The sequence below is a fragment of the Saccopteryx leptura genome, chromosome 7 (genome assembly GCF_036850995.1).
Source record: "Saccopteryx leptura isolate mSacLep1 chromosome 7, mSacLep1_pri_phased_curated, whole genome shotgun sequence".
In the NCBI taxonomy this organism is placed as follows: domain Eukaryota; kingdom Metazoa; phylum Chordata; class Mammalia; order Chiroptera; family Emballonuridae; genus Saccopteryx; species Saccopteryx leptura.
In genome coordinates, this window is record NC_089509.1 from 112,921,222 (window position 1) to 112,948,224 (window position 27,003).

The following is a 27,003-nucleotide window of genomic DNA, read 5'->3' on the forward strand; positions in this document are numbered from 1 at the left end:
CATGTACCGGATAACAGAGTATTCCCAATACCTCCCTCCCATCCCTTATGGCAGGGGTCCCCAAACTTTTTTACACAGGGGGCCAGTTCACTGTCCCTCAGACAGTTGGAGGGCCGCTACATAGAGTGCTCCTCTCACTGACCACCAATGAAAGAGGTGCCCCTTCCGGAAGTGCAGCAAGGGGCCAGATTAATGGCCTCAGGGGGCCGCATGAGGCCCTCGGGCCATAGTTTGGGGACGCCTGCCTATGGCATTGCCGCCATTCATTGCACTGATTATACGCTGTAATCATCACTTGTTCCACTCTGTGCTGTTTGGTCCAATGCTAGCTCCATTGTGGGCTCTTTTACTGTCTCCTAGTTTAGATACACTGGGTTTTTATTTTTATATCTTCCTCACTACTGGCTTACTTTTCTGTTTTTCTGAAAGTCATTCTAATGTATTTTCAGAAGATTATAAAGATACTGCTGTACTAGTATTATACATTCATTAAACAAACGAAACCCTCTAAAACCATATGACATGATTTAGAAAATTTTTTCAAGGTATTAATGTATAAACCAACCATGATGTAGAAAAGGCTATATAGTGTAAAAAAAAATGTATGATGCAAAAAAAGAAAATTATGTAATATAATACAGTGTGTCCGTAAAGTCACCGTGCACTTTTGACCGGTCACAGGAAAGCAACAAAAGATGATAAAAATGTGAAATCTGCACCAAATAAAAGGAAAACTCTCCCAGTTTCATACCTATTCAGTGCAGTTCGATGTGGGCTCACGCACAGATTTTTTTAGCGCTCCTTAGGTAGCTATCCCGTATAGCCTCTACAGACTCGTCACTGACTGATGGCCTACCAGAACGGGGTTTCTCCACCAAACTGCCGGTTTCCTTCAACTGCTTATCCCACCGAGTAATGTTATTCTTATGTGGTGGCGCCTCCTTATAAACGCGCCAATATTCACGTTGCACTTTGGTCACAGATTCGAATTTAGCGAGCCACAGAACACACTGAACTTTCCTCTGTACCGTCCACATCTCAACTGGCATGGCCGTGGGCTACTCTGCTGAATACACGGCGTTACGTCATCATCTGCATACGCACACATGCTGCCACATCATCCTACAGAAACTGGGAGGGTTTTCCTTTATTTGGTGCAGATTTCACATTTCTATCGTCTTTTGTTGCTTTCCTGTGACCAGTCAAAAGTGCACCATGACTTTATGGGCACACTGTATAATATGACGACAAAACGTTCTGGAATGTATGGGTAGGGTGTGAACATAGGTAGATGAAATTCCATGCTTATGGAGCATTTAGGAAAGAATCCATGCAAAGTAATTAAAATGATTATGTGGCAGAGGTGGAAACAGTGCTGTGGGTGGAAAGGGAAGAGAAATGTGCTGGGCAGGAAACAAACCAAATAAATAAATTAGTGATTGCATAAACATTTAAGACCATTTGTAAACTTCCATTTTAAAATATGTATTTGTGTACCTGTGTATAAAGGCAATAATGAAAATTTGAGGAAATCATCAAAACTGGTTTTCCATAAAATAGAATTCTCCAGCCCTACATGTGTGACGTTGACCTGGTTCTTTCTGAGTTTGAAAACCTGCCTCTACAAAATGCGTTAGAGAAGAGATGTTTCAAGCTGTTCACCATCATGCCTCCATCGGTGGAATGTTTCTTAATTCTTTCTGGAAGCTTTAAGTTTTTCTCTTTCTTTTTCAGGCATTCTTAATTCATAATGTTGTGCCTTGGCAGTTCTTTTGAAATTCATTTGTGTAAAATACCAGATTGTGCCGGGGGTTTTTTGTTTTGGTTTTTTATTATTTTTAATGTGGTGACATTAATCAATCAGGGTACATATGTTCAGAGAAAACATGTCCAGGTTATTTTGACATTTGATTATGTTGCATACCCATCACCTAAAGTCATATAGTCTTCCATCACCTTCTATCTGGTTTTCTTTCTGCCCCTCCTCTCCTCCCACCCCTCCCCTCCCTTCCCCACCCCTCAGTAACCACCACACTCTTGTCCATATCTCTGAGTCTCATTTTTATGTCCCACCTATGTATGGAATCATATAGTTCTTTTGAAATTCATTTGTGTAAAATACCCGATTGTGCCGTTTTAAAAACATTCATGTCCTCTACTCTATGGTCTCCTTAAATGATTCCCTTGATGTGTCCCTCTTCTCTGTTTTCTCTGCCCAGCTGTCTCGACTCAAATAATATGTCTAGTAGATTGTCTATATTAAGCCTTAGAATCTTATATTTTCTCTAAAATATAAGTGATAAAACTTGATACAAATTCACAATTGCCAGAAACTTTTGCATTATTATTAAAAACATATATTTACAAAAATATACAGCAAACCTTATACTTAATGGTGAATATGAATGTTTTTTATTTTAGTCTGAAAACAAGGCAAGTAGGTCAACTCTCACCACTTCTTTTCAACATTGAAGTTAAACTGCTAAGCACTGTAATAAGACAAGAAAAAGAAATAATTTTTGGAAAGCAAAAAGTCAAGCAGTTGTTTTTTATTTGTTTTGGGAGGGATTTTTTGCTAGTAATAATATTGTTTTTTATAAAATTTAAAGGAAATATCTGTGATATTTTATGAAGACTTATGAATTAGAAAGGTTGCAAATACATGGTTAATATTTTATAAAACTAATACTATTTCTATAAAATAATAACAAGCTGTTAAAATCAATTTTGTTTAAAGTAACATCATAAAAAGTTTAAAGAAAGACATGCATGACATCTATACTGAAAACTATAAACATTTTCAACTAAAATTAAAGAAAACTTCCTGAATGGAGAGTGATATAATGTTAACAATTGGAGCTCAATGTTGTCAAGATATCAATTCCCAGCAAACCTATCAATGGGCATCCAGGTTGCATCCATATCTTAGCTATAACTAACTAGTAATGTTGCAGTGAACATAGGGGTATATATATCTTTTCAAATTAGTGCTGTTTTCTTCAGATAATTGCCCAGAAGTAGAATTGCTGGGTCATATGGAAGCTCTATTGTTAAGTTTGGAGGACTCTCCATACTCCTTTTTATAGTTGTTGCACTAATTTACAGTTCCACTAACAGAGTACAAGAGTTCCTTTTTCTCTGCATCCTGGCCAGCACTTGTTATTTGTTGATTTATTAATAATAGCTATTTTGACAGGTGTGAGGAGATATCTCATTGAGGTTTAAATTTACATTTCCCTGATGATTAGTGATGATGAGCATATTTTCATATGTCTGTGGCCATGTGTGTGTCCTCTTGGGAGAAAAGTCTATTCTCCCAATAGGTTCTTTGCCTATTTTTTAATTGGATTGTTTTGTTTTTGTTTTTGGTGTTAACTTCTGTGAGATTTTTATATATTTATCAGATGTATCATTTACAAATAACTTCTTTCATTCAGTAGATTGTTTTATTTTTTGTTTTGTTTTGTTAATCGTTTCCTTCACTGTGCAAAATCTTTTTAGTTGGATGTTGTCCCATTTAATTAGTTATTTATTTATTCTTTTCTTCCCGTTACTCAAAGAGATACCCAAAAAGATATTGCTAAAATGATGTCAAAAAGGTGACTGCCTATATTTTCTTCTAGGAATTTAAAAGTTTCATGTCTAAAGCTAAGTCTTTAATCCATTTTGAGTTTATTTTTGTATATGGTGCAAGAAAGTGGTGAAATTTTAATTTTTTATACATGTATCTGTCCAGTTTTACTAACACTACTTATTGAAGAGAGTGTCTTTATTTCATTGTCTTTGCCTCCTTTGTCTTAAATTAATTGGCCATGTAAGCAAGGATCTATTTCTGGGCTCTTCATTCTATTCCATTGATCTACATATCTGGTTTTTGCCAGTTAATTATTATAACTTTATAGTATATTTTGATATTAGAGAGCATGATAGTTTCCACTTTGTTCCTTCTCAAAATTTCTTTGGCTATGTGGGGTCTTTTGTGATTCCATATACACTTAGGATTAATTCTAATACTGAGAAAAATGTATTTTACTATGTATTACTTTAAATCTGTGTATTATTTTAGGTAGTTAGGATATTTTAATAATATTAATTTTTCTAATTCATGAGCATGGTATATATATTTCTTTTTTATTTATTTTTATCTTCAATTTCTTTTATTAATGTCTTACAGTTTTCAGAGTAAAGGTATTTCACATCTTTGGTTTAATTTATTCTTAATTTATAATTTTTATTGCAGCTGTAAATGAGATCGTTTTCTTAATTTCTTCTTATGATCCTTTGTGCTTGGTGAGTGCTTAGAAACACAACAGATCTCTGTATATTAATCTTTATCCTACAACTTTACTGGTGTCATTTATTAGCTCTAATACTTTTTTAGTGGAGTTTTAAAATATAATATCATGTCATCTGTCAATAATGAGAGTTTTACTTCTTTTTTTCAATTTATATGCCCTTTATTTTTTTTGTTTTATCTGATTGTTGTCACTAGAACTTCTAATGCTGTTGAATAGAAGTTTTCTCTCTTTTATTATAAATTTTTAATTTAAAATATTCTAGATATGTTTAGAAGAATACAGTGGCTTTAACTGGGACAGTCTGTACTTTTGTAACAATATGTATGCCTTTCTGATCCTTCCTGTTTTCATTATATCTTTATTGCATCAATTTTATTTATTCTGTTCTCTACTCAGGACCACTTACTTTATACATGTTCATTCTTCATATTCTGTCCTTCGTATGTAAAATGTTACAGCCCTTACAAGCATCTCAAAGTCTTGGCCATTTTGTCATTGTGTCCTTTCTCCCTAGGATGGCTGCAGTAGACCAGAACATAATCGAGAGGCTCATCTATGAGACTACACTCACTCATTTCAAAAGCCATAAGGTCGAGATTTCAGGTGCAATAAAAACAGCATTTCCTTTCCTTGAGAAACTTCGAGACCATGGTTTCATCACCCCAGAACTGTTTGAAGTAAGTGAGGTTTATTATGTCACAATCTGGTAAACCAACCCAAATTCATTATGTTTTAATAGTTTGGAGTCAAATGTCAGAGCACAGCTAAGTAACTGAGGAGTCTTCGAGTGGGGTCCTTCTCAAGTACTGCTATAAATGTTTCTATAAGGTCAAAGGGAGAAGAGTAGCAGGCATCATTGAAAAAGGTTTTGCTTCTAACTGAAGGACCAGACCCCACAATGCCCCCCAGAAGTCAGGGTGAATAGCACTGGAGATAAAGTATCTGAAGCTGGTGGGCTCTAGGCTGTGGAATGCCTTGTAGAAGTTGCATGTACAATATAGCATATTCTAGGACGGAAAAGTAATTTTAATGAATGGAAAATAAATTTAATGAATTGATTTAATAAAATAATTTATGAAACATTTTATTTCAGTGAACATCTATTTGAGTACATAGATCAGAGAGCATTAAAAAACGGAATTAATGTCTTGTTAGGACAAACTTAGACGTAGATGCTTGCTAGTCTCCAACCATTTTTAGTTTTTGTTTGTTTGTTTGTTTTTTACTTTTGGTATTTAGGAGTCTTGGAATTTAGTTTATTTTTAGCAAAAGACATAGGTGGAGATCAGAGACACAAGCCTTTTCCTTTTTTTCTCTATGACCAAGTTCACAGGAAGGGGAATATCACTACTTGGTTTCCTTGAGCTCCTGCAGGGCCAGTAAGCCCAGGGGAAGAGACAAGGGTTTTTCTGTCAACAGAACAGCAGCTCGTCACCTGCTAAGTCTATTCCTAAATCACTGGGCCAGGCTCAGAAAGGGCTACACATTATTTAACTTTGAACCCATTTTTGTTCTTTAAAATTGCTTTTTCTTCTATCTAATATAAAAGAGGGCGAGGAGTTTCGACTCACAAGTGGGTATTTTGAAGCAGGAAAAATCCACTTATTCCACTTAGTAGAAAACCAACTACAGAGAAATCCTAAAATGTTCCATGAGAAGATACCTATGTAGGGAAATTGTAACACATTAACAATGAAATCACTCTCTGGGGCTCTTCTGGAACTTAGAAGTCTATATTTATATTTCTCTATTCATTATTTCTTAAGGAGTCTGCTAAAGCTTGGAGAAACATGTCACCTGTTCCAAAAGTAGTATATGATGTTCTCAGTGAACTGGAGAAGAACTTTGACATGTCACTTATGGAAATTTTGTTCAGCAAGGTCATCATGGATAACTACCCTGATTTGAATGAAGTTCGTAAAGACTTCAGAAATGGTAATTAGGTTTATTACCTATCTTTCAATGTTCACAGCCAATTTTTTTTAATGAATACCCATTGAGCATCTACTATGTGTCACATGCAGTGCTAGGAAATGGGGATACTGTATTCAAGAAAGCAGCTCTATCATGAGCCTTCTTGAAGCTTTGGTGTGATGACTACAGCGCAACACCCACCTGGAGGTCTGCTTAGCTCTACATCTAGACTCACAGGACAACCAGAGCCACCGTGACATCAGATTTACTTAGAAGGACAAATGACAGGAAATGCAGTATCCCACCATGGCAGCATCACTTACTCCTCTTCCGAGGGACCCCCAGCTGTGGTCCACACAGCTGTCCACCAAGTTGACTACTATCTACCTCGAGTGACAGCTTAGCTGTGAGTTCAGGATCCACCTGGCTTAGCAGCACCCTGCCTAGAAAAGTTAATGTCTCATGTAGCAACTCTGTAGTCATAACTTTCAGGGGCCCTACAAGGGACAGCTGAGTTGCAAGAGTTACTGCACTGAGGGAAGACCATTATGGCTGATAGTTTACATGTATTCCCTCTGAGTCCACATACAGTTTATGGGTCATGGGTCATTTTTCACTCTAAATCCAGTGTTGCCCTAGTCACACAGGAGAGAGATCACTTTTCAGGTGTCTAGAGTAATGAGCAAGAAAGTTAACCCAGGTCAAATTTACCTTTAAAGAAGGATAATGGTTGTATTAACTCTTTCTCCACAAGGAGTGAAGTAAACATTAATCAAATAATTTCAAAACCAATTGCTCTTCCATAGTTTGTTTTTGATAACTATATAACACTATAAGATTGATCCACCACTTTTTCTGAGACTTACAATTTATATTTTTTAATTGTAGTAGGAATTTGTGATTGGAATTCTCTCTCTAAAAATTTTTCATCTGACTTGCCTGAAAATTATTTTATCTCAACACAGTCTGGTATCAACACAAGATGTCCAAATAACAATGGGAAATACACATGGGCAATAGTTATATGAATTAAGGGGTGCAGATGCTATGGGAAAAGGTATAGCATGTGAAAGGGCCCCATGTATCTGCAAAACAAGGACACCTTGGATTTTTCTCAGTCAGAGAGAGAGAAGAAGATGATGGGAGTCAATTCAAAAGAATAAATTTGTAAAGAATTTGAAAGGTTGGATATCTGAAGCTAAAGAATTCTAAGTTTATTTGTTGGACATAAAAGAGATCCTAGAGGCTTGTAGGTTTGAAGTACAGGTTTATTGCTCCAGAGGTGCACCTGCCATCAGCCCTGGGGTGAGTGGACCCCGCGCCTCCCACGGCTCCTCCTGCCTGGACTCCTCCCAGATGCCCACCTGGCTTCTTGGTTTGTTTCCTTCCTCTTACTTTTCTGGGTCACCTCCATGCAGGGCCCTGGGGCGCTGACCGGTCTCCCCTCTTTGGCAGCCTCCCAGGTCCCTGGTCCAGGCCTTTTGGGATTTCCCCCAGAGCCACAATATTCACTCCCTGCTTGTGACTTCAGAGAGTGTCCCTCCTTTGTTTCTGGGAGCTGGAAGTCTTTCTAGTTCTTCCTGTGTCCTCTGCTGTCTCTTTGGAAAGTGCTCATCGTGCCTGACTTAATTTATTCCTTCCTTTTGACCAACGATTTACTTAACTGTCTTGTGCTTTTCTTTTATACACATAGACATCTACAGGATATTAGTTCCTTTTCAAAGAAATTCTTGTTTTTTTCCTTACACTTTGAACAGGTCAAAATACACCTTTAACTTTCGTTATTTGTTTGATGCTTTTCCAGCCATCAGAATTTTGTTTACATGAGGAACAGGCTCACGATGTCTCCGTGACTCCTCTGCCCTGAGATTTGAGTGGCTGCCGTCTGTATAGGAAACATATGGGCTCCTTGTTGGGGGTTCTCTTCTCTGTCCCAGGGATGATGGGAAACTTTACCATGAGAATTACCATCAACTTTGTCATGAGAGACCGAAGGACTGGAAACAACTAAACATATACATTTATGTTCTTAGGTTGTGATGAAGATCTCTAATTGTGTTTTTTTCTACCTCTCCTCAGCGATTCAAGAAAAAATTTGTTTCCCAGAAGGTAATGGAAAAGAGAGAGCAGAAAACCCTAACATCCAACTAAGCCTTGAACAGGGTGATTGCAAGCAGAGAAAACCCAACTCTCATCTGCTAAGGGGAAGGGAGAAAGGGAGGTGGGCCCTGAGTCCTCAGTGGGCCTGGGGATCAGGCAAGAACTGTTCAGGACCATGGACAAGGCAGGGAGGGTGTCTGTATGAACATCTGACCAGAGCCTGATCCTGGAGGGACAGCTATGAAAAGAGACCATTGGCCCAATAACCAAGGCCGAGGAGCAGGAACCCAGTGTGTCAGGAAACCGGATTTAAAGAGAATGCTGACCTGGAAGTAACTGTGATTTAGAAGGACCCCTGTAGGAGATGTGTGATGCTGGGAAGGGCTGGGAACTATTGGCCCAAAGTCATCATCACAGAGGAGACTCTCGATGATGACAGATGAAGAGACTGATTTAAACCTGGGGGATGTGGCTCAGGAGCAGGAATATTCAAGGAGATCGGCAGTCACACAGGGAGAGGAGAGGAAGTGGTGAGATGTGGAGGAGGGGATGTGGGCACCTTGAGAGAGAGGAAGAAGGCGAGCAATGAAAGCTGGGGAAAGGGGTGAAGGACACAGTGAAACAACCACATCACTAAGAGCTCATTTACTGAGAATTTACTCTGGCAGAGGTGGGCTTAGTGCTCACTGCTACCTTTGATGGGGCAGTATCACTCTCCATCCATTCACAGAAAAGGAGACTGAAATCCAGACAGACCGTGTGTGTGGTTGGCCTGAGTTCCAATGAGCAGGATGAACCAGGCACTGTGATGTTAACCCTGTACACTCAATCCTCATGGAAAGGCCAACAAGACAGTAAACTGGAGTGCAGAGGGGGGTGTGGTGTGAAGGGAATGGGAAGTCAGGGAAGGTCACCCATCAGAGCTAGCCCTGAACACAAAAACAGGTCCCCTGCAGCCGTGGGTGACAAGAAAAACCATCTCCAGTTACCGAGTGTTTCGTGGATGACACAGTGGAGGCCAGGGGTGCCGCTCTGTACTGATACCTGGGGGGAAGGGTCTTCAAGTCCTACATTATAAAAATTAAAAGGGAAGGAGGGGAGAATGGTGCAGCTCATACCTCAGTTGCTGAAATAAACTTCTAATTTCTTCCCCCAGAAACTGATGAAAACTGGAATCAAAACCTGACCTGGTTGTTCCCGGAACCCTTGAACCTCAGAGGTCTGTTGCTGTTGACTGCTCTGTGACCCTCTGCTGTCCTTGTCCCGTCCTGGCGTGTGCTGTGCTGGGAGGGCCGCAGCTTTTTAGTGCCGATGGCCCAGAGCTGTTTGTCTCGGCACCTGCAGTTTCTGCAAGGATTCGGACAGCGGCCTTCATACACTGGGCTGCCTGGGCGGGTTGCTCCTCTCATTCTCATATGCATTTGCTGCCAGCTGTTGACACTTCTGGAACCTACTGTTCATGTGCCTGGTCATGTCTTTCTGCATCTGTCTTGAATTAGGCTGTGGATGTGATAATGGGACCTACTTCACAGGGTGATGGATTTTCAGCAGCTACGCCGTGTAAAGCATTCTCAATCACGCCTGGTACTTCACCAGTGTTTGTGCATTTGTTATTATCATTAGGTTCCATTTTTAGCATTATTTACATCTGGGCCTGAGTCTACGCTTTTACCCACTACAGTGAACTGTGGGATTTCTGCTCCCACATATGTCCACGGTGGACGGAGTTATCCCCCAGGCCGTGGAGCAGTGATAAAAGCAACCCCAATCTCGGGCGGGGAAAACACACTGAGAGACATACGTTGCCCACCCGAGAGCAGACCAGTCTGTAAGAAGCTTCCCGCCTTTAGTCCATGACTGTCCTCGGGAAGTGAGTGACAGGGAGGAGACGCAGGGAACCCCCTGAACCACGGAAGGCGTTGTAGTGTAGCCTTCAGTGAAATGGGTTAATTAAGAAAAAACGTTCTAAATTAGTAATATATTTTTGTTAAAAAGAAAAACTTTCAAAATCATTTCTGAAAGCACCATTATACTTTTAGCAAGTCACATGTAATCAGAAAGGTAACAGTTAAGAATATAAAGAATACAAAATGCATCAATCTACATTTTTTGCTGTTCCTCTACCAGTGCAGCTGCTGGGAACAGGAAGGGGTGACGGGAAGGAATTGTGATAAGTAAGGAGCAATGAGAGGAGTGTGTGTGTGTGTGTGTGTGTGTGTAGGATGTAGGAGGAGTAAGCAGTGACATTATAACCCAAAGGATGCACAGAAAACTACCAATAAATGTGTCCAGGTCTCTGGCCCAGAGGGAACGGCTGTGTCTCACCCCTCCCAGCCCCAGAGAGGAGGCTCCCAGGAACTGGGGATGTGGCACCAAGCTTGCACCAGGGCCCAGGTTCTGTGTTAAATGGTGGGGATTAATTGAAAATCATCTTTACATAAATTTTTTACTTAGAAAAATAGCACTATATAAAAAATCTAAAGGGCACTGCAAATACATGCAGCCATTCATCTTGTTGTTGAGGTTTGAGGGAAAAGAAGAGGGTGAGTAGTTGGAATGGATTTTGAGCAGAGGAGGTTTGTTAGGGGGAAGAGAAGTGCATTGGTCCTGGATGGTTTAACCAGGGAGTCATTCCTCATCGGTTACTGTTTCACTCCGCCCTCTGTCTCTGGCCACAGACCCTGCAGACCTGCTTGCCCGCTCCCTTGGTTGCTGGCTTCCTGCTGGGTTCCTAACCAGGAGACACTGGCGAGGGATGGAGAGTGGGAGCAAGGGAGAACGGTGTTTCCCCATCGCTGTCTGGGCAGCAGTTCTGGCCGTAGCTACATCTCCTACGACTTTACCTGCCACCAAGCAGGCCAGCCATGATCCAGTTATTCTCACCTGGTTACCCTGGCCTCTGGGCTGACCCTTGGCTCCTTGCATAGCTGCCTTTGACCATTCTTCAAGGTGTTTGTATTCTGCCATTTGGAAGTCTCAATTCTTCCATTGGCTATATAACTAATCACCTGGATTAAATTTCCCTCTGCTCCAAAAGCTTAGAGAGCTTTGTATTTTCTGGTTGGAATTTAATTGATGAAGGGTGCAAATAAAACATTTATAAATCAAAAGGTGAGTTACGTGTAGCCCTACCTGAAAATGAACGCCGAGAGCAGCTCTGTGAAGTGGAGCAGATAGATGCGGTGGAAACAGGTACAACCAGTGACACTGATGCACCAGAAAGCCAACAAGCAAGTGAACAACGTGCCCAGGCGTCTGAGCCAGCAGGTAAGAGCAGTGCCTGGGTGCGGTGAGCGTGGAGGGGCACTGGCGGGGGGAGGGGCTGGTGTGGTGGATGAAGTCAGGAGAGTAGAACTTTGGTAATGATGGGAATGCTTAAAATACAGAGATACAAAAAAAGCTGATATAGAAGAGATATCTATGATCACAAAAATAATTAAGACACAGAAACAGGATAAAAGAAAGTAGTAAACATAACAGAGCGCGGGTACACTGGAAAATCAGACGGGGCAGCAGGGCCAGGTCTCTGCCACGCGGGGAGACCCGGGACCCCTGGGAGGAGGAGCTCACTCTCAGCACCTCGTGGGTCCTGGGCACCCACTTTGCTTCCCCTGACCCTGCTGCGCCCTGGGGGGCACCGATAGAAAATGTAGAGAAACAGTATGAATAGAGGAAGGTACAGAGGGGAATGAATGCCAATAAATAGAGAAAATGGAGAGACACAATGAGAGCCATGTCGAGAATGAGTAAAGGACAATGAGTGAAGGACTGGCCGGAGTGGACCAGGTGGAGAGAGAGGACAGAGCATCGTCTGATCAGAGCAGACGGTCACCACAAAGAAGGCACAAAGGGCGGCTGGCTCCTAACACCATTGAGAAGGTGAGGTGTCCCCAGTGAGCACCATGGCCCTGGGACCCTCTCAGATGAAACAGGTCTCTCCTCTGAGAGTGAAACCGGAAATAGAAACAAGACCCCAGAGTCAGGAGAGGCGCAGAGGAAGGCGGGAGCTGAGCAGCGGGAGAGGGGGGAGCTCTCCCTGCAGGGGGCCCCCAGGGGTGGGGGCTTGCTGAGGGCAGGGAGGGTGCGCACTCCCTCTGGGGAGACAAACGAAATTCTTCCTTTACCACAATTTTGTCCTATAGTGGAACCACCTGACCACGGAATCCCGGGGAATTCCTGCTCCATAGAGTTTATGAATATAAAAACGGAAAAGCCATTTGTTCAATCAGGAATTTAAGTAGAAGCCCAAGCCAGGACCAACTGTAACCGGGCGTTTGACAGGATAGGCAAGGCTGAGTGATGACACGATAGGAAGATTGTGTGATGTAAATTCCCATATGGGCACTGGTCTGGGACGTGTCACCAGGGCCATGGAGGTAATCCAGGTGCCCTTGGTTAGAGGTCGAAAGGGGAGGGGACCAGCGCCTCATGCAGCGAGTTCAGCAGAAAAAGGTCCTCAGTAATTGGAAAAATGTCAAAAACAGAAATGGTGAATTTAAGTAATGATGTCAGAGAGACTATTTCTATATTCAAAGATGAGAAGGTATGAGGGTACCGGTTGGAGGAAAATGAAAAAATACAGAGAGCCACGATAGTCATAAAAGGAGATTAAAGCATAACCACAGAAAGACGAGAAGAAATAGACACCTTCTCCAGACACCGGAGTACTCAGGGGCAATGGGCTGGACCCAGAGGAACGCCGACAAGGAAGATTTGAATGAAAGCAGAGAGGTGGAATGAGGGCAGAGGTCCTAGAGTCTAGACAGAAAGAGGGCGGCGGGAAGAGGGTCTTGAGACTGCAGACGGGAGCTGAGGCTGGGCGAGCAGGGGAGAGGAGGCAGCGGGGATGGCGGGCAGGTGGGGGCGGCGGGGAGGCCAGCGGGGCGCTCAGGGGTGGCGGGGAGGGGGGGGCGGCGGAGGGGGCCGCGCGGGGGTGGCGGGGAGGTGGGGGCGGCGGGGGGGGGGGGGGCGGCCGCGCGGGGGTGGCGGGGAGGTGGGGGTGGCGGGGAGGTGGGGGTGGCGGGGAGGTGGGGGCGGCCGCGCGGCGGGGGGGGGGGCGCGCGGGGGCGGCGGGGGGGGGGGGGCGGCGGGGGGGGGGGCGCGCGGGGGCGGCGGGGGGGGGGGGGGGGGGGGGGGGGGGGCGCGCGGGGGTGGCGGGGAGGTGGGGGCGGCGGGGGGGGGGGGCGCGCGGGGGCGGCGGGGAGGTGGGGGCGGCGGGGGGGGGGGCGCGCGGGGGTGGCGGGGAGGTGGGGGCCCAGAACTAGGTTCAATTGAAAGAAAGAAGGAAATGGTCATCCAACATCGATATTACTGCAAACCCTATCTGCTGCGTGAGCTGTCACAGAATCTGGAAGACCACTGCGGACACATAACTGCTTGCTTCCTTTTACTTTACAGAGTCCACGGATTCAAGAACATCACCTACGTCTGGAAAAAAACTTTGCAAAAGAAGTAAGAGCGAAGAAGAATATTTCATGGTTACAAATGAACAATGTTCTGTAGCAAAGATTCATTCTAATTCTAATTCTTTATATCCTTTCTAGTAAAGTACAAGTTTGCTTTAATAGAAGGTAGTTCATATTTTAACTTTTGTATTAGGCTAGTGGCTATGATAAATAAACCCAAAGAGGTCAGTCACTGAAACACAACAGAATTTAAATGTTTTGTCAAGTAACCATTCCCAGGGCTTGTGGAGGGGAGGGAAGGAGCAGCCAGGTGGGAGGTCTGCCTTCTTCAGGACCAGACTGCTAAGGCCGCCTTGGGAGGAAGCAGAGCTACTACTCATACAGCCTCAGACACAAACTCAAACCCGCAGAGCTACATGGCAGAGAAGAAAGAGAATGCAGTGCAGACTGCGGGGGCCAGGAGAGCAGGGGAGCCCACGGAGTGCAGTGTCTTAGCCCAGGCCCAGGGGACAGGAGGGATAAAATACTGACCCACAGGTCACCTGCATGCTGAAGGCAGATCATGGAGGCCTGGGGGCGGGACATTTTAGCCCTGGGTTTTCAGAGCTTCCAGGGTTTCCCCTCTGGGTTGTCTGTCATCCACTGAGACCTTCAAGGGACATTTGCTCCTTCTGCAGAGAGAAGTCATGAAGAGTCTCCCAAGCCCAGTGCAAACCAGGCGCCCCCGGGAGCCCGCGGCTCTGCAGTGAGGACTGGCCCTGCTGGGGAGGGTAAGGACTGCGGTCCCCGGGCGCCAGGACACCGGGAGTCCGAGTTCAGGGCGCCTGTTTCTCTGAGCACACACATGGTCCAGGTGGCCATTCCTGCCCCGATCTCAGGTGACCACTTTGACAACTGCAATGAACAAAATGAGCTAACAGACAAAATACAAATAGACCCATAGATACAGGGAACCGACTGACAGCTGTCAGAGGGGACGGGAGGTTGGGGGTCTGGGTGGAAAAGTGAAGAGATTTAAAAACCCCCAAAACCAATAAGCCTCAGTTTGATGATTGTCGTGTTGACAACCAACTACTGGGAGACCAGATGACATGCTCCGAGTGGCCAAGGGGAGGCAGCTGCCTCTGTCCATGACTGAAGGACTGAAGCCCCGCCCCAGCCTTACTCAGATATTCATTAGCAGGTACAAATAACTCAGGGAAGCAGACAGGAGAGGTTTTCAGGGGGTGAAGTAAAGGACAAGGAACATGCCGCTTTCAGTCTCTATTCCAGGGGTCCCCAAACTTTTTACACAGGGGGTCAGTTCACTGTCCCTCAGACCATTGGAGGGCTGGACTATAAAATAACTATGAACAAATCCCTATGCACACTGCACATACCTTATTTTAAAGTAAAAAAACAAAACAGGAACAAATACAATATTTAAAATAAAGACGAAGTAATTTTTTTTTTTTTTTTGCATTTTTCTGAAGCTGGAAACGAGGAAGACAGTCAGACTCCTGCATGCGCCCGACCGGGATCCACCCGGCACGCCCACCAGGGGGCGACGCTCTGCTCACCAGGGGGCGATGCTCTGCCCCTCCGGGGTGTCCCTATGTTGCGACCAGAGCCACTCTAGTGCCTGAGGCAGAGGCCACAGAGCCATCCCCAGCGCCCAGGCCATCTTTGCTCCAATGGAGCCTCGGGTGCGGGAGGGGAAGAGAGAGACAGAGAGGAAGGAGAGGGGGAGGGGTGGAGAGCAGATGGGCACTTCTCCTGTGTGCCCTGGACTTCAAACCCGGGACTTCTGCACGCCAGGGCGACGCTCTACCACTGAGCCAACCGGCCAGGGCCAAAGTAATTTTAAATCAACAAACTGACCAGTATTTCAATGGGAACTATGGGCCTGCTTTTGGCTAATGAGATGGTCAATGTGCTCCTCTCACTGACCACCAATGAAAGAGGTGCCCCTTCCGGAAGTGCAGCGGGGCCGAATAAATGGCCTCAGGGGGCCGCATGCGGCCCCCAGGCCATAGTTTAGGGACCCCTGCTCTATTCTGAGAGCCTAAACCAGGAGTCTCAAACTCGCGGCCCGCCCACCAATTTTGTGCGGCCGCAGACTGGCCCGCAGACTAATCCACGAAGTTTGATTAGTCTATGGGCCGCACAGAATTGGTGGGCAGGCCGCATGCGGCCCGCGGGCCACGAGTTTGAGACCCCTGGCCTAAACATTTCTGTTGCTGAATCCTTTCCTGCTGTTTTGCTGCTTCCAGTACGGGTCAGAGAGGCCACTGGACTCCTGTCCGCTCAGGGCCTTTGTACTAGGGTGCCTTGCCGTCTCTGTTTCCCTAACTCTGCATGTCTTCACAGCATATTCCTACAGGTGATTACAGAGAAGGGGGTGCAGAAGAGGGTGAAAGGGGATAAATGGTGACGGAAGAAGACTTGACTTGGAGTGGTGAACATAATACAATATACTGATGAGGTTGAACCCCTGAAAGCTATACAATTTTATTAACCAATTTCACCCCAATAAATTCAATAAATATTAAAAAATAAATAAAAAGAAAGAAAACTGCAAAGAAAGAAATCACTATCATTTCAGGGTTAACAGGATGGCTCCAGTTTGATGGAGTGTGTCTTCCTCCACGGTCACTGACAGATCCTCCCCCAGATGTAGATGACCCAGTGATGTCCACCTTCCCACCTGTTTTATAGAGAGCAGGGGAAGGGGACAGTCAGCTGTTGTCAGTTTCATCACAAACTTGTTCAAACCTCTGTAGCCTCTGGCCATACCCTCTAATTATTGATAGCAAGGGAAGCTTCTGTTTATTGTAATCAAATTCCATTTATAACTTTTGGCAGATGACCCCCAATGTGATCTTGGTTTATAGATAGTGACATTTGAATATGTCTTTGCAAAAAAAAGACATCTTTTTATGTTTACAACAACCTAAAAGTTAGGCCAGAGCCCCATTCCACAGTTGGGGTGCATCAGCTTGGCCTCTGTATCTGAGGTTTGAAGGATCTTTGCACATCACATGGGAAGTTAGCAGAAGAGGCAGAGCTAACAGCCTGGACTCCCAGCAAATACCCATAATCCTGTATGCAAAACCTCAGACGCCACAAGTAAAATATCAGTGTGTTATTGTTTTAGAAAGACATTGTGGTTTATGTCTAATATGTTACAAAAGGTCCCAACAGTTTCTGGGGAAGAATCCCATTTGCAAATATACTAATGCTTCTGCTAGTTGTGGAAAGCCAACCAAGTGTAATAAGTTTTACAGGGGCCCCTGACAGTTAAGTCCACATTCACTGTGAAATTAGTTAGCTGCAAACCTATGAAAACATGCTGGTTTTCAAAATGTCTTTGATTTTGCACTTGGGCTAAAGGATTGTGCATTTTTCTCTATTTGTTAGTGATCTCTTTCCTTTAGATGGGAAGAGACAGAAATGATCATCATTATGTCTTTATGTTCCACATTCTTCTACAGGGTGAGGAGTTACAAGATTTATAACTCGTTTAACTCTGAATGCTGGCTGTGTTTTCCTTTACTTCCAAATCTTGGGGACATTGAAAACAAATCTGTTTAGGGGCCAGGCAATCATAAAAGACCTAAGAGCAAATAAAACAAATAGCTTTCTTGGTTGTAAAAGCTTCATTCAACTATTTTTGAGTTTTCTTTAAAATGATTTTAGATGATACACATTTAACATTGTGCATTTGGTGGGCTGGGCCAATTGATATAAAGGTCAATGGCACAAGACCAATGCTAGTGTATGTTTTATGCAGATAAAAGGATAATGTCGTTCCACTGCTCTTTGAGGACCCAGCTAAGGGGACTCTGACATCTCACAAAAATCTTAAGACCCGGACAGGACAGGATAGGTTACCTCTTCTTATCCCTGCACCAACTGAAGTATGAAGGTATTCAAGGTGTTTTTCAAAGTCTAATTGGGAAATAAAGGGAGGCCCAGGGCCCATCCTGGACTCCAACCTCTCAATTCAGTAGGTTTTTAATTGCTTTCGAAGGAAGAGAGAAACAGGAATTCAAACTTCCTTATAAACTTAAGTTTTCTGCAGTATAAGTCACCCTGAGGTTTGCCACTTTTGTTTATTAATTTCTGTGTTCTCACCACCACCTGTTATTTTCTAGGTACTGTGAATCCTGGAAACAACTCTACTTTTTTTTTTTTTCCTGAAGCTGGAAACGGGGAGAGACAGACAGACTCCCGCATGCGCCCGACCGGGATCCACCCGGCACGCCCACCAGGGGGTGACGCTCTGCCCACCAGGGGGCGATGCTCTGCCCCTCCGGGGCGTCGCTCTGCCGCGACCAGAGCCACTCTAGCGCCTGGGGCAGAGGCCAAGGAGCCATCCCCAGCGCCCGGGCCATCTTTGCTCCAATGGAGCCTTGGCTGCGGGAGGGGAAGAGAGTGACAGAGAGGAAGGAGGGGGGGTGGAGAAGCAAATGGGCGCTTCTCCTGTGTGCCCTGGCCGGGAATCGAACCCGGGTCCCCCGCATGCCAGGCCGACGCTCTACCACTGAGCCAACCGGCCAGGGCCAACAACTCTACTTTAGAAAAAGCCAAGAAGAAAAGGAGTAAGAGTTAATTATTTACTTTTAATATTAGAAAGTGAAAGGCAGAAACTGCGGGAGGAACGGAAAACAGAGGCTAGTGTGTTCCAAAAGGAAAATTTATTTTAGAAGCACCTGGGTGCAAGCAGACTGAGACCAGCAAAGGGGGTCAGCCCTGACCGCGGGCTGGAGCATTAGATACAAAGGTTACAGCAGGCACTTGCTGGCGTGAGGTTGCCTGAGCCTGGACATGCTCAGATGAGCGTATCTGGGTTTATGGCCTTGGTCACTGACTTGAAGATGAGCAGGAGGAGGGGAATTCTGCTGCAGAAACACAAGGTCTTTTTCTTTCTGGTGTCTTTGGTAAATTTTGAAAATAGCCAAGAGGTCAGAAATCTCTAAGAAACAGCTGGGACTTGATGCCTCTGGGCCTGTGGCTAAGCTTCCACAAACAACTATTGTGATTAAACTCCCTTAATGGTCAGGTCCCTCTCCAATGCAAGCTTTCCCAGACATTCCTGTGAAGGTAAACTTTTTGCTACATTTCAAAGTGAAGGCCAGGAAGCCATGAGGAGAGAGAATAGTAAGCAAATTAACTACAACCTCACAGTGGGGGGTGGGAATGTTCTGTTTTGAGCCCAGATGAGAAGTTGGGAGAGGGGAATTTGAGTTTTAAAGGGGCTTGACTTAAAGGAACCAATTTAAAGCTAATAGAAATGAGTTTTATAATGACAGTGTTCCATTGTTGTTATTATTACTTAAAATATTATGGTAGGTAGAATGAATGCTCCTCAAAGATATCCATGTCCTACTCCCTGGAACCTGGAATGTTATTTTATATGGCAAGTGTAGATATAATTAAACTAGGGACCTTGAGATGGAGATTATCCTGGATTACCTGGGTGACCCAGTTTATTCCCATAACCCTTAAAGAGCAGGGAACCTTTCTTGACTGTGGAGAGAGGAAGCGACTGTGGAGGAATGAGCATAAGCATTGAGCTATTTCTAGTTTGAAGCTATTATAAAAAAAAAAGAAGAAAGAAAAAAACTACTAGGAACATGTTCATATAAATATTTGGATAGACATATGTTTTCATTTGTCTTGGATAAACACCTAGATGAAGTACTACCAGGTCATATTGTTGCATCCACCGGGTATGAGAAAATCGTTGGAGACTTTCAGGAGTATAGATGTTACTTTATTGGCCAGTTTAACCTGCGCAGGGGCGAATCACAAGATGTCCCGAGACACCATACTCACAAGGAGCTACAAACGGGAATCGCGCCTGGCACTTACAGCTAGGTCCTTATACATCCTAAGTAAGCAAGCATTTACAGAATCAGATGTGGCAGTTACCTATTTGCTAAGGGGGTCACACGCAGCATTGCAACAGTGGCTGGGTCTAGCTTAGTGGCGAATTTCAAACATAAACTTCTGATAAGGGTCTCTGACCAATGGAATGCAAACGTTTGTCTTTCTTTGTGCTGATCTTCTTTGTTCTCAGCCTCACAGGGTCCCTATCATCTCCTCCCTGTCTTTGCTCCTACACTCTGGCAATCACAGCACGCTTTCCTGAATCTAATAATATGAACATAGTGCATGATCAACAATCTTCCAGTCTGTCAAAGTATTTTTCAGAATGTTGGTATCTTTTCCTTTTGCACTAGAAATATATGAAATTTCGTTCTGATGGCTCTGCTTACTCACCAGTACTTGGTTAGGTTTTTTGTTTTTAATTTTGCCATTCTCAGTGGGTGTGTAATATTTTTTCTTATAGCTTTAATTTGCATTTCCCTTATGACTTACGATGCTGAGCCTCCTTTCCTGTGCTTCCTTGCCGTCCATAGATTTGAAGGGCAATCAAATCGTTTGCCCTTGTGTAGTTGCAGTCAGATCCCTTGTTGGTTGTGTCTCCCAATTGGTGTGTTTACATGTTCAATTTTTTGGCATTACCTGTAGAAAAACAACTTAAAATTTTGATGAAGTTTAACCGTTTTTTCTTTTATCATCTGTAATTTTTGGTATCTATTTAATAATTCTTTGCCTCAATATTCTGTTTTCTTCATCAAGGTTTTTTTGTTTGTTTGTTTTTTTTACAGAGACAGAGAGAGAGAGTCAGAGAGAGGGATTGACAGGGACAGACAGACAGGAACGGAGAGATGAGAAGCATCAATCATCAGTTTTTCGTTGCGACACCTTAATTGTTCATTGATTGCTTTCTCACTAATATGTGCCTTGACCGTGGAGCTACAGCAGACTGAGTAACCCCTGGCTCAAGCCAGTGACCTTGGGTCCAAGCTGGTGAGCTTTGCTCAAACCAGATGAGCCCACGCTCAAGCTGGAGACCTCGGGGTCTTGAACCTGGGTCCTTCCGCATCCCAGTCCGACGCTCTGGCCAGGCTCTTCATCAAGTTTTACAGTTTGGCTCTTATATTTAGATTCGTGATCTACTTTGAGTTCATTTTTGTGTATGACATTAAGTAAGGATTTTTTTTCCTATGGATATCCAATTAGCCCAGTGCCATTTATTGATGATTATCCTTTTACATTAAATCAATTGTTTTGACATCCTTTTGAAAGTCAGCTGAGCATATGACTTCAAATGTATTTCTGAAATTCTTTTTCTGTTCTATTTATCTGTATGTCTATCTTTAGATCAATATTATACCTTCTTAGTTACTACAGCTTTATAATAAGTCCTGAAATCAGGTAGTAAAACCTGTAAGTTTGGTTCTTTTCCTTTCCAAAATGGTTTTGGGTATGTTAGGATTTGTGCATTTTGAAGCTTCTTCTCTTTTACAGTTGAGCTATTTTTTAAGATCATGTGTCTGTCTAAGGTGCCTGCTGAGCTCCGGCCATATGTCCATGTGCTAGCCAGTGGTCGGCAAACTCATTAGTCAACAGAGCCAAATATCAACAGTACAACGATTGAAAATTCTTTTGAGAGCCAAATTTTTTAAACTTAAACTATGTAGGTACATTCTTTTTTGAGGTAGCACCCGCACGTGGTATTTTGTGGAAGAGCCACACTCAAGGGGCTAAGGAGCCCAATGTGGCTCGCGAGCCACAGTTTGCCGACCAGGGGCCATCCGAAGAGAAATGGTGAGGAGCAAAATGTGTCTTCCCTCAGAGGTCTGTCCTTTCTGTGGGAAGCTTTTCTAACGGCTCCCCCCTCCCACAGTGCTCTGCTCTCCTCTTACTCATCGAATCTTAAGGTCCTGCTGCTATGAGGGGAGTTATGAACTGTGGTATTTTGTCTGGACCATGACATCTTCCAGAATGCAGATGTTCTGTTAGTAAATTAAAAATGGGAAATGGATTATCTAGAACATGATATGAAGAATTGACTTCATTAATTCTTTAAAACTTCTTGAAAGTCCCTTGGAACCTATTATGTAATAAATATTAGTAAATGCTTTTTATTCCTTTAAAATAATATATGTTTAAACTATTTGTTGGGATTTGACTTCTCACAATATTCTCTCTCTCTCTCTCTCTCTCTCTCTCTCTCTCCTCCCCCCCCCCCCCGTTTCTCTTTTTGAGAGAGACAGGGAGAGAGAGAGAGAAACAAGAACATGGACTGACCTGTGGCGGCGCAGTGGATAAAGCGTCAACCTGGAAATGCTGAGGTCGCCGGTTCAAAATCCTGGGCTTGCCCTGGCCGGTTGGCTCAGCGGTAGAGCGTCGGCCTAGCGTGCGGAGGACCCGGGTTCGATTCCCGGCCAGGGCACACAGGAGAAGCGGCCATTTGCTTCTCCACCCCTCCGCCGCGCTTTCCTCTCTGTCTCTCTCTTCCCCTCCCGCAGCCAAGGCTCCATTGGAGCAAAGATGGCCCGGGTGCTGGGGATGGCCCTGTGGCCTCTGCCTCAGGCGCTAGAGTGGCTCTGGTCGCAACATGGCTCAGGATGGGCAGAGCATCGCCCCCTGGTGGGCAGAGCGTCGCCCCTGGTGGGCGTGCCGGGTGGATCCCGGTCGGGCGCATGCGGGAGTCTGTCTGACTGTCTCTCCCTGTTTCCAGCTTCAGAAAAATAAAAAAAGAAAAAAAAGAAGAAAAAAAAACAAAAAAAAAAAAACCCTGGGCTTGCCTGGTCAAGGCACATATGGGAGTTGATGCTTCCTGCTTCTCCCCCTTCTCTCTCTCTCTCTTTAGTAAGTTATTCTAGATCAATAGTTTCTTTAAATGTAAATGGACTAAACTGTCCAATCAAAAGACAAAAAAAAAAGAACATGGAGCGGCTCCTGTGCGTGCCCCGACTGAAGAATCCAACCGGCAACCTCTGTCTGTGGGAGAATGCTTCAACCAACCGAGCTATCTGGCCAGGGCTTAATTTCTTTTATATTTTCAGAGAGACAGAGAGAGAGGGAGAGAGAGGGGAAAAGGGAAAAGGAAGCATTGATTTGTTGCTCCACTCAGTCGTGCATTCATTGGCTGCTTCCTTGTGTGTCCTGACCATGGATCAAACTCTCAACCTTGCTATTTCAGGATGATGCTCTAATCTACGGGGCTACCTGGCCAGGGCCAACCTTATGTCTTTATAGAAATGACCTCAACATAGGAAGAAGTTGTACATGTGCAACTGTAAAATGGAATAGAACAAAGAATCTTCTCTTGCAGGGTCAACAAATCAAGAAACAGAAAGTGTGGATTTTAACTCTGAAATTCTTCCTGTTTCCTGTGGGTAGTTGAAAGGCTCGTTATATAAGAACAAGTTGGAACAAGGTGGGTTTTATGGTCTACTTTAATTTATAATTCGTAAATGAAGAACTCACAAGAAGTAATGGAATTACCCACATGAATTACCCATCGTTCAAGGAATTGAGGCCCTACAGAGGCTTGAGTGTAGGTAGGGGCTGTTAAGATGATGTTTTCATACTTTAAGAAATGGTGCATATTAAGCGCTCACTTCCACATGGAAGTCTTCATAAGGATGCCAAAGAGAAGTGCAGGAATGTCAATTGATGATGGATCATATTGTATATTTCACTTTGAATCAGATATAACAGGAAGAGGCCCTCAGCATCCACCTTTAATATCTTATATGCTTTCTGGATCATCATCACCAGGACAGGGTGTTTTAGTGAGATCACAGAATTTAGAATCAGAAAATCTGAGTCCCGGCCTCAGCCCTGCTGAGAGTGACCTAGTAAAGAATGGGAGTTTCTTAGGCCTGAAATTTCTCATCCAAAATTGGATTAATGTTAAAAACCTGCCTCATGGTATGACATTGAGAGTTCATTTACACAATGAATATAAAATATTTTGTGATTTTTAAGTTATAACATGTTGCAATAATTGTCTGTCATAATGAACTCAGTATGAGATTTCTCTTAATATGGCTATGTGAACACCAATTAATATAAATGTTTGCATGATAACTATTTTTTAAACAGCTTTACTGATATACAACTCACATATACAACTTACCTTGTAAAGTGTAGAAGTCACTGTTGAGTTTTTGTTTGTTTCTTTTGTACATTCATAAGATTATGCAACCATCACCACAATCTAGTTTTGGAATGTTTTTGCCCCCCACTGAAAGAAACCCCAGTAGTCAATACCAATTCTCACCTCACCCCACTGCCCAGCCCTGAGCAACCGCTAACCTATTTTCTGATCTATAAACTGGCCTATTTTAGGCATTTTATATCAATGACTCATATAACATGTACCTTTCTTGTGACTTGTGCTTTCCCTCAGTTTGATGTTTTTAAGTTTCATGCATGTAGTAGCATGTATTATAATTTCTTCTTTTTACAGCCAAATAACATAATATTCCTGAAAGGCAGAAACCACAGCCCGAATCAAAAACACAAGGATAGTGTGTTCCAAAAGGGAAATTTATTTTAAAAGAGCCTGGGTGCAAGCGGGCTGAGACCAGCAAAGGGAGTCAGCCCTGAGCTGCTGAAGGGAGCATTAGAGATAGAAGTTGCTGCAGGCATTTGCTGGCATGGGGTTGCCTGCACCTGGACATACTCAGATTAGCATATTGGGGTTTGTGGCCTTGGTCACTGACTTGATGCTGAGCAGGAAGAAGGGGATTCAGCTGCAGAAACACACGTTCTTTCTGCTGTAGCACAAGCTTAATCAGCATGGTCCTTTCTGGTGTCCTTGGTAAATCCTGAAGACAACCAAGAGGTCAGGAATCTCCCAGGAACAGCTGGGACCGGTCACTTTTGGGCCTGTGGCTAGACTTTTACAAAGAACTATTGTGATTCAACTCCCCTAATTTTCAGGTCCGTCCCCAATGTAAGCTTTCCCTGATATTCCTGCAAGGTAAACTTTTTGCTACATTTCAAAGTAAAGGCCAGGAAACCATTAAGAGAGAGAATAGCAAACAAATTAACTACAACCTCACAGTCTGGGATGAGAGTGTTCTGTTTTGAGCCCTAGTGGGAAGTTGGGTGAGGGGAATTTGAGTTTTAAAGGAGCTCTGAATGTAAAGGAGCCCTGAACCAAAACCTAATAACAATTCTATGGTATGGATATGCCATATTTTATTCTTCTCTTCCCAAGTTGGAGTTTTCCCTCTCTTTGGCTATTATGAATAATGCTACATTCATGTAGTTTTTATGTAAACATATTTTTTTCAGTTTTTTTGCTTATATATCCAGGGATAGAACTGCTGGGTTATATGATAATTCTATATTGAATTTATTGAGGAAAAAACCAAACTGTTTTCCACAGAATTGCATCAGTTTCATATTCCCACCAGCAAAATTTCCAGTCACCAATTTCTCTGCATTCTCACCAACACTTGTTATTGTCTTTTTCATTATGGCCACACTGGTGCATGTAGTGTATAGCAGTGGTCCCCAACCCCCAGGCCAGGGACCGGTACCGGTCCGTGGGCCATTTGGTACTGGTCCACAGAGAAAGAATAAATAATTTACATTATTTTTGTTTTATTTATAATTAAGTCTGAACGATGTTTTATTTTTAAAGAATGACCAGATTCCCTCTGTTACATCCATCTAAGACTCACTCTTGACGCTTGTCTCGTAAGTTCGACAATTATATTTAAAAATACCACAGTTTTTACGCCGGTCGCATAATTTTATTTTGTGCATTTATCCATCCCACCCTAAAGGCTAGTCCGTGAAAATATTTTCTGACATTAAACTGGTCCGTGGCCCAATAAAGGTTGGGGACCACTGGTGTATAGTATCTCACTGCGGTTTTGATTTTCTTCTCCCTAAGGACGCACATTGCTATGACTGCCTTTATGTATAAATTAAATTTTCCACTGAGTAATATTTCACAGTTATTTAAATGTCAGCTACCCGTGATTTCAGGAATGGAAAGATCCCTGCTCACTAGTGTCTGTAAAGTGGCTGAAACATGTTTGCAGCAGAAGGCACGGGTCTCTTGTGGTGCTTGCTGAGCTGCGGGGGGGGGGGGGGGGGGGGGGCGGGCCCACCTGAGATGTCAGTACAGTTTGAGGCTCTGCCCCCCCAGTGCCCCCCCCCCCCCGGGCCATCAGAGTGTCTGCCTTGTTCTCTGTCTTCAGAATTCAATAGCAAATGCAAATCCTCTCCCTGTTCAAAATCAATTGCTTTTCCTAACAGGTGATTTTGGAATACATTTCTAGTGTTGATTTTGATGCTAATGATCACTTTTGTTGTTGTTGCATAGAGGTCAAAGAAATGTGTGCACAATGCAGGGACTCTCCTTGGAGGGGACTTACAGGCTGGGTTTGGGGGTTCTTAAGTCGGAGAGGGGAGGCCAGACACTCCTGCTATTGACCGTGAACTCAAATTGGGTGGGCTCAGAGCCAATGTGCTGGGAGGCCAACAACTGAGCTCTGAGGACAAAGAGGTCTCAGGATCACCTTACCCCGGTCTTACAGGAGCCACAGTGAAGTGTATAAAAAGCGATGATGGAAACTGGTTCACCCCCAGGGAATTTGAAATTAAAGGAGGCCGTGAAAAATCAAGTAATTGGAAGCTGAGTATACACTGTGGCAAGAAAACCCTGAAATGGCTGATGGAAGTACGTGAGTGACAGGGGCGGAGATGTGACTTTCCCGGTTGTACTCAAAGATAAGGTCACTGTGAGCTCACCGAATATAGGCTGCATTATGACCAGAGCCCTAAAGCCCCTGACATTGTCCTTCCCCCGGGAGAGGTGCCCACCCTCACAGCTCAACACAAGGCAGCTCCTGCTCTGTCCCAGGGGCTCTGTGGGCGCAGGCACAGGAGCTGGAGGGGAAGGTCATTCTGACGCGGTGCTTGCAGACGACTCTACGCACTGAGAGAGACAGTCCACAGCCAACCAGTGGGCAGAAGACACTCCAGAGAAAGAATGGCTTGAAAACCAGACCACTCCGTGGGTTGAGGTGGATGGTAGTGTGGGATATGGAATAGTCCATCAAGTAGTTTGTGGAGAGATTTAATGTCAAGCTGAGGAGTTTAAACTCATAAATATAGACAGCTCAGAACCAGGGAGTCTCCTGAGCCATGAAATGATGTATTTAAAACAGTATCACAGACAACATGGGCCTTTGAAATTACTGTCTTTCAGCCTAACAAGCCTATAGTCAGCCTGCCATGCTCAGCTCAGATGTCACCCCTCTCTGAATGTTCCCTGACTGACCTGCCCTGGTCACCCATCCCTGGGCCCCTTGAACCCTCTATTAGGGCCCTTCTCACACTGTTTTATTCTTATCCTTCCTGCATTCCCCTTGTGTCTCTAGACTCCCCTGGGGTTGTCCGTGTTTGTGGGCTCA

General features: G+C 44.0%; 1 protein-coding gene across 1 annotated transcript in view; it reads left to right on the forward strand.

The window, feature by feature from the left end:
• Window positions 1-27,003, forward strand: part of LOC136379047 (nuclear body protein SP140-like) — an 81,195-nt gene that overhangs the window by 8,983 nt on the left and 45,209 nt on the right. Inside the window, 14 exon segments of the mRNA XM_066346515.1 lie at window positions 4,813-4,975; window positions 6,065-6,233; window positions 8,292-8,375; window positions 9,469-9,531; window positions 10,991-11,218; window positions 11,424-11,579; window positions 12,455-12,531; window positions 12,679-12,688; window positions 13,710-13,763; window positions 14,395-14,595; window positions 17,854-17,870; window positions 18,264-18,300; window positions 22,893-22,997; window positions 26,125-26,267. Of these exon segments, the coding sequence (XP_066202612.1) occupies window positions 4,813-4,975; window positions 6,065-6,233; window positions 8,292-8,375; window positions 9,469-9,531; window positions 10,991-11,218; window positions 11,424-11,579; window positions 12,455-12,531; window positions 12,679-12,688; window positions 13,710-13,763; window positions 14,395-14,595; window positions 17,854-17,870; window positions 18,264-18,300; window positions 22,893-22,997; window positions 26,125-26,267 (1,507 nt within the window).